Genomic DNA, 13,758 nt, shown 5'->3' with positions numbered 1-13,758 from the left:
AGATTGTTTTGAAAGGCTTTCTTTATGGCCCCTTAGAAATGTAGATAGTACCATTGAAGAGAGATGAAGGGCCTGTAAAAATGATAATGTAACAAGTGTCCATAAAGGTGTGCATTTAGCTAATAGCAAACTGATTAGGCAGACTCTTACAGCAAACTTCCCTGCCTAATAGCAAAATATTAGGCAGGAAAGTGACTTGAGCAACAAACTGAGCAGTTATTTTTACTAGTTTCTTTAGGTGGAGAATGGATTCTTCTTTTTTTTGCAGAAAGCCTCTTATTGTGAGCTTCGTTATTGCTATTGCTCGGATAAAGCTGAAGAGTATTCTGTAAGGAGTCTGTGGGTTGGTTGTTTTGTTTAAATTACTATTGTTTTAGAAGCACAGTTGAAATATCATATCAGTAAATCAACTGGGATCATATATTATCTACTCATGGATTCACTGGCATATCAAATAAATGTAGGATTGCCATAGTAATATAAATTGATTTATCATTTTCCCAAAGATTAATGCAGTACCTCTCATAGTAAGTGCTCACTGAAATGAGTTTTCAGAATACCCTAGCTGGCATAAGAATATATCAGTTCACATGCATATTGATGACAACGCATTCAGTGTCTGCCGTAATCAAGATTAGGTTACTGGTGCCATTCTTGTATCCCTTTTCCCCATGATATATTTAGCTTTATGTTTCTTTTTAACCATAAAAATCTCATCAGTCTTTATTCTGTTCAGATAATACCAGACGTGGCTTGTGGAAATGCCAGTTCTAACAACTCTGCTGGAGGTCGGCTTATCACCTTTGAAGTTCCCCAGAACACATCAATCAAGTAAGAATAAGTTTTTGTCAAATCAGCTTGGAATATACACACATTTTTTATGGTAGTGTTTAGTACTGAATTTATTTCCAGTAGTCTTGAAAGGAAAGCTGTCATTCTTCCAAACCCCTGGCACATTTTTTTTCTAGTGTGATTAAGTTGTTAATTGTAATGGCAGAAATGGCAACTGGCTACATTTATAGAGCCATAAAATCCAGATAAATGTGAAAAAATTTGTAATATCTATGTTGTTGGTTTGTATGGCACCATGCAGGGACCATCCTCAGGCTGGATCCCCAAAAGGGTCCCAATCAGCTACCAGCAAGTCAGAACTGCCCTAAGATGATTATTCGATTGTCATGATCCCAGGCTCAATCAGTGTGATTGTTGGGATCATGCATCAGATGCTATTATGCTTTAATTGCACATCTGCCAGGGGTGCCAGATCCGTCATTTTAGACTTCTCCTGAAATAGCATACTACTTTCTCCTTTTTCATGCTGCTATCTTATGGTCCAGGATCTCCATTTCCATATAAAACATCAGCCAAACACCAGATTTTTTTCAAAACCATCACAAAATAAGAAACTGAGTTAACTTTTGAAACAGGGTCCACTTTGAGTCTTTAAGAACCTGTAACAAGAAATCCTAAGAGGGACCTAGTCTGTTCATCCCTTTGGGGCATTAAATCATGCCCAGTGGTGACAATTTAAATATTAATGTTGTTGAATTTCATTCCTCATGAAAGTGTGTAAGAAAGGAGAAATAGGATCCAACTTGCACAGACATTAGCGGTCTCATTTCAGTAGATGCCTTGGGTGAATGGGCTTCACAAGCATGCTGCCACTACTTTTCCACCATATATTAAGAAGCCAAACACAAGTACTCTCAAGGAGTCTAGTAGAGTCTGAAAGAAATCTGAGTCTTGCTAAGAAGGTGGCAATTCTGAGGAGCCTAGGAGGGCTCATGGATGTACTGAGACACACTAAAGGAGAAAAAAAATCAAATGAGCACAAATCATTTGCACTGTCAGTTGTGTTTGGCAGCTGATTTGGAAAAGCTCTACTACCTTTTTTTTCCCCCCAAGCCATCCCTTAATAGGCATGTATTTATGCTGCTAACAAGCTGAAATGCCAGTTTCCCAATCATTTCGCTGCTAACAAGCTGAAATGCCAGTTTTCCAATCATTTCTGTGTTCCCATATTTTCTGTGTTCAAATGCAGATGTACTACATCTGACAACCATTTCTAAAAGAACAGTCACTTGAGATTAGATCAAATTCCATTATCAAAATTAATGGAATTTTACTAAACTGTGACACTCCTTACTCTCATATTAAGATTACATGAAGTTGTTAGAAATACATACATCAACTTGGATTAAAAATAGACACAAAATAGTGCCCAAAATTTGAGCCTCAAGCGCTCCAGCTGTAAGAGGCTCTATCCTTACATGAATAACATTAATAAAAGCCTATGGTTCTTGATTCCAACTGCAAGCAAAAGCATGGAAATGGGAAAGACTGCTCTTACTGTATTTCTGCCATGGCTAAAATCACCTGTATGTGATGAAATTCTACAAGAGCCCTCGATTCTCATGTGACTTGCAGCCCTATTTCCCATAAGTAGAGATTCAGATTAATTTCTGACTTTTGGATGGTTATATACATTGAATGTTGAGCCTTTGGAGATCTGTTCAATCCTAGTTGGGGTTCTTTCAGACAAACTGATGCAGATACCTGGATACTTGCCAGATACACAATAAGATTCATATTTCACATGTTTCATAGCTAGGTATGGAAACAGTGCGCTAAAAGGGCAGATCAATAGAAGTAAGTTATTGGCGTGGTGTGTCCGAAAATTTTCTGAAATCTTGCGAGACTGACTATACATGATTTACTTTCCCCTAGGTGGTTTTACTTTAAGCAGTAAGTTTTCTTATCCAGCAACTTGCTACAGATCTTAGTGACCTTGATAACATGGCATGATTCATTTTATTTACAAGAATAAATTGTTCTGAACATTTTATCCAATGTGTTTAAAAAAAACCAAACCAAAACAACAGAAAACCCAAGATTTCAATTGGCCTCAATCTCCTACCTTGACTACGTGTTAACATGAGCACTAGCAGAGGGAACCTTTGTGGAGAAAAGTACCACTTAAAATTATTAGCGATGTAGTCATAGTTGGGCAACCTGTTGTATAAATATAAGAAATTTATTTACAAGATCTATGAGTAAATAATCTGCTTTTTTGCTGTTATATTATAGACTGCATTAACTGGGCATTAAGATGGTTCTCTAAGTTAATGGATAACAAGAATACACAAAAATACATGCCTGAGTAGATTCTCCTGGGTCAGTGAAGTCAACTGTCATAGAATCCCATTAATAAATTTATCAGTGATTGTATCTGCTTTCAGGTACACCATTAATCAGCTCTTACTCATGAAGAATGTTGTATGGGGAATGTTTTGGAAGTAGAATGCATGGATCTACCCCTACTGCTGTGAAAATTGTTTGCTAATAAACGTATTTACATTTCCTAACGCACATAGTTTATTTGCAGAAACTCAGCCTTTCTGCATATTTGAGCCTTGTTTCTTTGATTTTTCATTTGAAATGATGTGTTTTATAAGGCCAGTTTCCCTTGATGTGATGTGATTATTTTTATCATTCTTGCCTAGAATAAAGCAAGATGCCACAGCTTCTCTTATCTTGTTATGGAAAGTTACAACAACTGGATTTAAACAGTGCTCACTTATAGAAGGCAGAAGTGTTACTCTCCTCCAGGCACTGGGTGGACTCGTTCTTTCTGAGGAAATACTCACACTAGGAAACAACTACTTTATTGGTGAGTAACAGTAACATCTCTTGATCATGTAAGATAATAATTTTACCCATCAAATGCAGAGGTAGTTAGAGTTAGCTCTCTTTAGGTAGTGCTGAAAAAAATGGCTGTGGATGGATATTTTGTTAATTCAAAGCAAGTAAATGCTCCATTAAACTGTATAGTAGCTATAATTACACCTGTGGAACTATCTAATTTGGAATCTAGGTAAAGTTTCTTGGCCTACACTTAATTAAGATGTACAAAATATTTATACATTTCAATTTAATGAAATACCTTTTGATAAATGCTGTAATAGCTGCTACACAAGTTGATATTCAAGTTGTTTGACCAAATGCTGTTATATCGAGGTACACTTGGTAGAGAATTTTAATCTTAAATAAGTTGCATGAATAAAATTCTTTAAGCACACAATTAACTTTAAAACATATTAAAATATATTAAAATCAAATTAAAATCTGTTGGCAAGATTTGTTACTGGGAATTAACATTACACACACACACAAGAACTGAAATTCTAATGTACTATCCTTCATTGAAGAATCATGTATTTAATGTCTTGGTAGAAAGTGTAAAATAAAAATGGTGTGCACTTTATTTAAAAGTATATGGGAGATATCAGTTTAAAGAGATTCTTTATCAATGGAGCCTATGTATTTAATTAAATTGAGCTTTGTGGACAGCTGGTTTGCTGTAACAAGAACCCAAAATATAAAGCCATAGTAATAATAGTGTTTATTTGTTATCTTGAAATATTTTTAATTCTATCATGAAGAAAAAAAGTTGTTACTATTCAGTGATCAGTAATTAATGCTGTTTCTGAAACATAGTGTACTTTGCAAAAAAAATTTATCAAAAACACTTAGATACAGAAATTTTGGGTCAGATTCTGAGTATATGTTTGAGCCAAGGAGAAGCTCACATGTAATAAAATGCCCTATTTTCAGTGTTAATGGTCTAGTTAGCAAAAACCTCATTAAGGGTTGTTAGCTATTTTATCAGCAGCAGGTTTCATTGAATAGCATTCATGTTCTCCATTTGGTATGCTAGTTGGGTTTTTTTTACATGTTTCTCTTTGGCTGAGATCATAGAATCACAGAAAATGATGTTCACTTCTTAAGACTTCTATTATTTTCTTAAATAAAAGTCTTTAATTTGCTAAAGTTAAAGTTCTTCTCCAGGAACTTGTCTTCCCTAGGAATAAAGGGTTACTTTTACCTTGTGTTATGATTAGTTAACACCTGTAAGCTAGGTAAATTCCTAGTGAAGACAAGGGAGTTTGATTTTCAAATGGTGGCAGATTGAAGTAAAAACAACTGGCAAACCTGGACTTTATCATGATCTTTAAACTATTCTGCAGCTGCCTTGACTTTAGTAGGGTTTTACCTTGAGTCAATTACCATGTTAAGAAAGCAGCTCTTTCTTTAGTGAAGACAAGACCAAAGTACAAATATGTCAGCTTTCATCAATAGTACAAAGTTTGCAGTTACTACTAACTCATCCTACCATTTAATTCAGGTATTAGTGACCAGTCTTTCTTTCAATAATTTCTGGATATTAAAAAATATCTGTACAGAACATTCCAAAGGTTTTAGTTTAATTCTGTAATAAAATATCACAATCATCTTGACTGATGCACAAGACTAGCATTCATGGAGTAGGTGTGCACCTTCATGGTGTATACTTAACAGGTCTAGTCAGATGCCTGATGAATCCTTTTGTGGCTGACGGGTGCAATTCCAGAGTGACACAGCTTGTTACAAGTTTCACAAATCTATATGTGGTCTGAGTTGGAGTCCAAATTTACAGCATACTGCTGTTTCTTTCTCGCATTGCTTCCATCCTCTGGATCAAAGCTGCTTTATGTTGAGCCTTACCCAGTACCAGATTTTCCCTCCAGATTGCATGGGATTCTGCACCCTCCTCCCAGCTTTCTACGCTGCTGTAAAATGACTTCATATTATTTTTCCACACATTGTGGTACCACCATGGAGGGTGACCTCACTTTCCAGGGCTGTCTTGAATCTCACTATACAAAATATTCTTGAGGATATGGTCTTCTCCCATTCTCTTGACAGGCCGATCCATTGCAACCTTTTCTTTTTGATAGTGGTTTATAAGTGTGTAAGTCCTGTGTGCTCCAGTACCTCTGTGTTTGGTATTCTGTCTTCTCACTTTATTTTTAGGATCTTATGCAGACATCTCATGTGGAAGCTTTTTAGTCTCTTGGTATGCCTAGCATATGTAGTCCATGTTTCTGAACCATAAATCAGGACATAGCACACAAGTCTCCTACATTAGTATCTTTACCTTAGCTGATAGTTTGCTTTTACTCCATGCATGTTTCTGTGATAGCCCAAAATTCTTAGATGCTTTTCTAATTCTGTTAGTCAGTTCAGTCTGAAGGTTAAGATTCCTGCTAATCATGGAACCCAGATAGCAAAAACTGTCAATGACATCAAGAGATTTATCCTCCAGAATGATGTCAAGTGTTGTTTTTTTTTTTTTTCACCCCTTGGTAAATGATCGCAGTCTTCTTGGCTAGTGACAGAAGTTGCACATAAACTGGTTTAAGTGATCAGAAATTGGTTTAAACCTGTAACAGAACATAAGTTCAATGAACATAAACCAGTTTCAAAATGGCTGAAACTGGTTTAAGATAAAGCTGGTTGAATGTAGTATCAGACTTACCTGATTTGGTTCAAACCGGTTTATTCAACTTCTGTCCCAGACCCTTTCCTGCTTTGAGTTAAATCACAGCCCCCCAGCATCCCAGATGCTTTGTAGCCCTGAGTGGGGCTCTGCTGTCTGCTCCAGAGAGCAGGGCTGGTCCCACCCCTCTGCTCTCTAGCCAGACAGAAGGTGGGAGCCTCCCCAGACACATGGCCCCTTAAGGCAAAGGGAGCAGGGAGGGGGCTTATTCCCTCCCTCCCTTACCAGAGGACTGTGGCTCCTGTCATTCATTTTCTCCCTTGTCAATTCAGTGGCAGGGGAGGGAGTGTGGCCAGAGCCAGCTGGCATGGCCCCTGCCATCCACCTGCTTAGCTAGCAGCTGGGGCTGCAGGGCTGAGCCCAGCCAGCCGCAAGTGCTGCTGAGGGTGGAGGCAGAGGGGCCAGCCTGGGCTGGGCTGTCGGGTCCTTCCCAGCAAGCTGCAGCTGGAGCTGGGACTGCATGGTTCCCCATGCCCAAGCCAGGCAGGGCTGTCATGGAGCCCTAGTTGGCTGGGTAGGGCCCCTCAGGGCAGCCTGTGGGGGCAGGGCCCTTTTCAATCCACAGCAACTGCATGACAGCATGACCCAGCAACACGGGTGGGCCTGCATTCCTTTGGGTTCCAAAACAGAGCCAAATTTAGGTCATAGAATGAAATTCAGTCTAAAACATGACATTTCACCTGCTTCTGCATCAGTGATGTACAAAACCACAAACTCTGGTTTCCATGGAAAAGCAGGACTTGGCACATGGTTCATGTTTGCTTCAAATATGACTGGGTTCTATGGATATTCTGACAGACGTCTAAGATTCACGTTTGTAACAAAATCAGGTTAATTATTTACGGTATTCTGTCTCGCTGATAACATTTTATGTTCTGTTAGTATGCACACTCTGTTTTACTCTCTGTAAGCATAAAAACAGACACATGGATGAATTTGTATACCAAAGAACAATTAGTTTAATAGCTGATTAGTACTTACTCTAATAATCTTGAGCCTACAAGATCTTGTCAGATGATACAAGCAGGGCTCGGATCCACTTTAATTAAAGCGCCTGCTCCTCCACTGTGGAGCACATGTAGAGACATCCTGAGGCACTAGGAAAATGTGCATTAACCTGTGTTAATGTGAATTAACTAAAGAGCATTATTTTAAAGTAATGCTTAATGCTCATTAGTTTATTTTAAAGCACATTAACTAAGTAGCACTTCTTTGTGATGCTGTAATGTACATTAAAATAGGCTAATGTGCATTCAAGTGCATGTGTAGGCATACCTGCATAGTGCCAATTTGCTTCTAGGAATATTCTATCAAGCATGCTGTATTTTATCACATACAGCACATCGCAGAATATGATGCATACCTTTTTAGACTTATGGCTCCATGAAGGAGGGATAGAGCCTAATTGCCAGTTGACTTAGTCTCCCTTCCATGCTTAACTAAAGCTGAGATGCTAGCCGTTCCTAAAAAATGAAATAGGAAGAGAGAAACCAGAAGCAGAATTGCTCTAAGGAAGATTAGCTTGATTAGTGGAACATGAAGACCATTAAAAAGGAGAGATTATAAGTAACACTTCTGGAGTGAAGAACAATGAGCCATTATGTCAATTGACTCTCTCAGCTGCCTGAATAGTAATGTAACAGTTGCTGTAGTATGGAGTGGGAATTAAAGTAGAGTGCTTCTGTCCTGGTCAGAAAATCAGCTTACCTGCTTAATACATATGCATGCCAATTTTTTTTTTTTTTTTTGCTGGGGGGGAGGGGCAGATTTTGGGAAAAAGATGTATATTGTATGCAATAAAATATAGTATTTACTATATTTGGGTATGTCTGAAAGATGCAAGGGTTACAATAAAAGTACTTTTTCTGTGTTTTCAAATTCATATTTTAAGTATTTGTTGGGACTTAGCTAATTCTATGCAATTCAGTATATATTGGCTACTTTTCTTTTTTTTTCTTTCCCAATTTCTAGTTAGAACTGTTATAGAAAAAGGGGAAATATGAAAACATAATGTATTTTTTTCTTTTGATCTACAGTTTACTCAAGTTACTTCCTAATCTGTTGCCTGAAAATGTGTTATTTAGCCTGGTACTTTAATTATCTCTTACAAGACATTCCATATAATCTGATGTACCTAAAACGAAACATTCAGGGACATTACTTTTTTTACTCATGGTATCTAATTAACTAAATTAACATTTGTTTAAAGATGTTTAGACAGCACTGAAAGGAATCAGAAAGGAGGACACAATAAGATACTGATTAACTAATTGAGTTATTCAGGGAAGAATATAGGACTAGAAATAATAGAGCATCTCAAAGAACGAGAAGTAAATAACTGTGATCATATTGCTTCCAACATCTTGAACAACCACCCTGTTCTTTTCACTGTCAATGAGTTTTGGAGGTTTAACAAAGAACAACATGTGTTCTCTATAGTACAGTCCCAAAATTTCATCTCACAAACAATTGCTATGTCTGAAAATGGACAAATTCCTTACCTCTTAAAAGCTTCGGTGGAGGGTCATGATGGCTCCATGGGTCTGTATAAAATAGTTATTAAATTGCTACATTCTGTTCCTGTTGCTAAAAATGAACCATCTTGAGAAAAAGGAAAGGGTGCTACATCCAGTATTTGAAACTTGGTATCTGTATTCCATAGCACATTTTTATTTATATTATCTTCCTGAGAGAATGATTTTCTTGAGATTTCAGTAAGACTCAATATCACATTTACAGCTGAGAGAGAAGATTTTAAAAAGACAAGTGTGTCATGGATGATTTGATGATTTAGGTGTGGGACAGGGCACTTCCCTCCATGTTTGCTAATTTAAATCCCCACTAAATTGTTAATGACCAAAATGACTATTGTGTGAAATAGTATAAATGAGGTGGCTCAGGCCAGTTGTACAGGTTCAGCACAATTGTATGTAGTAGAACTGCTTCTGTTTGGCATTAAAGGTAAGGTTTTCAAAGTTACTAGTGCCCAACTTGAGGTACCTTTTAAAAATGCCTTTTCCTTTAGGGAACACTTGCACAATATTTTCTGAAGATCAGGTCTATTTAATATGGGCCTCCAAAACTGGAAGCAATGACAATTGCTAAAATGGGGGGAAAGAACAGAGAGTTGAGCGTATGGGAGAATCGAGAAACATTTTCCTTTATTAAAAAAAATCACAATATCTGTTTCTTCCTTAAAAAGCTATGAGAAATTTACAAACTTAGTAATCAGTTTACTTTTTGAAAGCTCTTCACAAAGGAGCACGTTAAAACAAAAAAGTAACTTCTGCAAGAGGTTTAATGAGTTCAAAAAACTAATCTTTTCTGGTTTAATGATACACTCAGGGATCATCACATAATACCTTTAATTAAAATCTTGTGCTCCTTGTTGCTCTTCGTTTTGAGGAATGGTTTACTATGTCAGCTTGCACTGGGAATTGGATTAAAGGGCAGCTTTGAAGTTTGTACTTTAAATTCTATTTTCATGAGTTATTCCTCTGCTAACTTCCCTACTCTCCATGTGCATTTCCAGGACAGTGGACAACTGGTCACACAATTTGCATTTAAGGGGTTAAATATAAAATGTATGCTGGTAGGGGTAGGCAGGCAGCTGGTAAATCTGGAAGGGGATATGCAGTAAGAGAAAGTTTGGGAACCTCTGCTTTAGAAAGTAGGCATGTTGCTGAAATATAGCATGATAGTAGTTTTAACTCTTTTTATGCCAGAGTTCACTTATTTGGGGTTTGGATAGTGGATTTTGCCAATCAGGGCCAAAGATGGTTCAGGATTCGCTTAATTCAGAGGTGCCAAAATAAAGGGCACAGGGCCAGCCTGTGAGCCATATTGGACCCACAGACTGGCCCCAGGCACTGGAGCCAGTGCCAGTCCAATGTGGGCATCTCATGCACTACATATCCTGGACCAGCCCTTCATGTTGTGTGCAGTGTCGGCTGGCCCCAAGCTGGGCTCCTGTGTGGAGCTGGCACAAGGCATGTGCTGCATGATGTACATAGGGCTGGTTTCTGGGCCTGATCTGGACCACCCCCAAAGCTAGTGCACAAGGCTGGTCCAGTGTGGGTACTACATGCAGCATGCACCCTGGCCTGCCCCTTTGTCATCTGTAGCGCTTGTGGCACTACGTCTAGTGTGTGCTGTGTGCGATGTATGGGGTTTGTCCAAGGGCTCTTCCACAGGCTGGATCATATGGCTCTGTGGGCCATATCATTAACAGCCCTGGCCTAAATGATAATAGCTGCGCTTTATCCATTCTTTTGTTCCTGTTGTTTGAATGAAATTATGGGCTTTGTTCCATGTTCTCTGGACAGACAACGAAGAGAGAATTTTTTTCCACACTAAGAGGTAAAATTTTAAAAGGAAAATTTAATTCTTATCTGTGAACATGATTTCATAATTAATTCATTCCATTTAGGGCTGATTCGCAGGGGTGATTGGAAAATGTCATAGGAAAATTATACTGAAAAAATGATGCCTTTTTAAAAGAAAGTGACAACCTTTATCATACATTAAATCTTGGCCCCATTGAAACAAATAAAAATGTTGCCATTCACTTCAGTGAGGTTAGAATTCAGATTTCTATACAAAATGTCATGCCCTATAAATTGATGGGAGATAAATGCTATAAACTTGTATAAATGTTTGACTGTACTTACGAGATGCCTCACCTTTAAGTTGTTTAACTTCAGAGTGGTGATTAATGTTACCCATTGTACACTGCAAATGAGGAACTGCAAAAACTTAACCCAATTACACTACTGTGCAATTTCATGGGTTATATTAAAAATTGGAATTGGAGGTCATACATTTTACATGTTGCTGAAAATGACAAAGCAGTACTGTAGGTGACATGCTATCAAGTTTTTGCATGGGTCTTTTATACTATGACATGGCCACAAATATCAATAGGAACTGGACAGCTACCATGCATAGTGAGTTGAGACTTGAATATTGCTTACTGATTGCTTTTAGTAAAAATGTAGTATATCTGGCATCCTGTATATTTCTCATTCAGTGAATAAACCAGTAGTCCTTATTCCATCTCTCTCTCTCTCTCTCTCTCTTATATATAGTTACACAGTAAATTGTTTTATTTAATGGTATGTTTATCAGGAGAATATTCAATATTTTTCCTTTTGAAATGGACTTGTTTAAGAATTTTGAAGGACATTTTAGATAACTAATTAGATCAGAAATATCTAGGACAACACATTTTAAAGAACTTAAAAACCTTTTAGTGTCTTTAGAACTCAAAATGCAATTATAATCGGATTTGCATTCTTATAAATACTAGAGTACTCACACTACTGTCTAAATGGCAATAGTGCAACCCTACTCGTGCACGTTTGGTCATGTAACCTACTGTGTGTTCTAAAATTTGCATATACTCATTAGGTATGTAGTTTCAAAAGTTTAAGACTGCTTATTTTCATTTACTGATTTATGCTTGAAAAGATTAAATATAAGGAGCCAAGGAAGGGTGGTGGGGAGGGGGTGGCAAATCTTTATACCACTAGCACTCCTTCCGTGATCTTTTCCATTTGGAAGTTACAGAAGACTTCTGGGCTGCAGAAGACTTGTGTTTGGGACTGGAAGTTTTCATGGCAGTTAGGGCACAAAAGGGAGTAAGGGAAGGGATGGCAGTGGGAGCAGAAGGGCTCTGAGGGGCAGTTAAGGTGTTTAAGAAAGAAAGTTTCAGGGCTGTGACTGAGGAGAGCCCAGGGCAGGGGTGGGCAATTATTTTGGATGGAGGGCCGCTTACTGAGGTTTTGGCAAGCCATTGAGGGCTGCATGACAGGCAGTCCAGGGCAGATAAATATTAATTTTCTAAATTTTTTAGGGGCCCTACGGGCCGGATAGAATGGCTTGGTGGGCCGCATCTGGCCCATGGGACGCATTTTGCCCACCCCTGGCCTAGGGAGACTCCATTGTGGAGGCCCTCTTTAAAGGCATTGTCACTGAAGCTGGTGAAATCTTCAGTAGTCGTTCTCATCAGTCCCTTGATATGAGGATGACAGTCTTCTGGTGAATAGGGAAGTCATTGGAGAGGTCATGGATGACTGAGGAGGTCCATTTGAGATCTGCATATCTGAATGCAGATGTGGCAGATAGCTATTGGAGAAGGGAGTAGATCCTGGTCACAGTTCTTTCCCTTTGTTCTTTTCATCTATCTGCCTCCATAGTGAGGTGGGTTTGCTCAAAATGATGAATGCCTTGTCACACATCTCAGTGCCTTTGGGGATGATTTGGTGCTTGTGTCTCCTAGGTATTGATGTTAGTATTGCGTTTCTTCAGATTGGCCAGTTGGCCTTCAAAGTGCTCTTGATTCTATTCGTTTGGTCACCTTGAGCAGTGACCATTGGTGAACTGGGAGTATACAACCTGTTTTGGGAGCTGGTTGTCAGGCATCCTTATGACATCCCCTGTCCAATTTAACTTGTGCCATGTCAACATGGCTTCAATGCTGGCTTCAAACATGGCTAGAACACTGGTATTCATTTGTCTTTTTTTCCAGTTGATATGGGGGATTTTCCAAAGAGATCCCAAGCTTGTAGGTGTTTTTGATGTTATCCAAGTTTCACATTCATACAGCGGGACAAGGATGACAGCAGCCTGGTAGACTAGAATTTTGGTTTGAGTCATCATGCCATGACAGGCCATTACTTAGGATGATTGCTGCCATGTCATCATGAAGGAGCCTGATAATGGAAACAAATTTTGGCTGGCATCCATCCACCTCTCTTTTGATTGAATCAAAGGTCTTAGGTCAATGAAGGTCACGTAAAGCTCTTGTGTTGCTCATGGCGTTTCTCCTGCAGCTGTCTAACAACAAAGATCATACCTATTTTACCTGAGTGTTCTGAAACTTGTAAGCTGAAGTTGTCTTACTAAAGAGACCAATAACTAAGATCCCAGAAGAGGTGCCCTCACCAGTGCCTCCAAGCAACAGCAGGTAATGATCATGAGAGGCGGTAGGCAGTGATTCAGAGAGTGGCATCAGGCAATGGAGACCCTAAGCTGCAATTGCTGAGCAATGGTGGCGATTCTGACCCCATTGGCACTCTCTGAGCAAAATATTTGATATTTTGGGATATTTAATAGTTGGGGTTCTGATATTTAGGGGTATTTAATAGCTGGGGTATCTAATAATTGGGGGGTGGGGTTTGATAAGGCCTAATCATTTTCATTTACCTTTAATAAAATGTTAATTTGTATTACAAAATTGCTTGTGAGTGCTGAGTTGTTCTTATAGGACCTCCAGTTAGGTGGAGTTTTCCCAGGTTTCTGGGTGGGGGATTGAACCAAATCCACTGTAATTTTAACCCATTCCTCCTACTGCCACTGGGACCTGGCAGATAGGTTAC

The 13,758-nt window shown here is 38.6% G+C and overlaps 1 protein-coding gene across 3 annotated transcripts in view; it reads left to right on the top strand.

Moving 5' to 3' along the window:
* Positions 1–13,758, top strand: part of DNER (delta/notch like EGF repeat containing) — a 366,522-nt gene that overhangs the window by 145,622 nt on the left and 207,142 nt on the right. For all 3 annotated transcript variants that reach the window (XM_059730967.1, XM_059730966.1, XM_019491837.2), the window contains 2 exons: positions 737–831; positions 3,504–3,670. In XM_059730967.1, coding sequence (XP_059586950.1) covers positions 737–831; positions 3,504–3,670 — 262 coding nt within the window. The remainder of the gene's footprint in view (positions 1–736; positions 832–3,503; positions 3,671–13,758) is intronic.

Source organism: Alligator mississippiensis, chromosome 7, assembly GCF_030867095.1.
Source record: "Alligator mississippiensis isolate rAllMis1 chromosome 7, rAllMis1, whole genome shotgun sequence".
Lineage (NCBI taxonomy): Eukaryota > Metazoa > Chordata > Crocodylia > Alligatoridae > Alligator > Alligator mississippiensis.
This window is presented reverse-complemented; position numbering and strand designations above follow the sequence as displayed.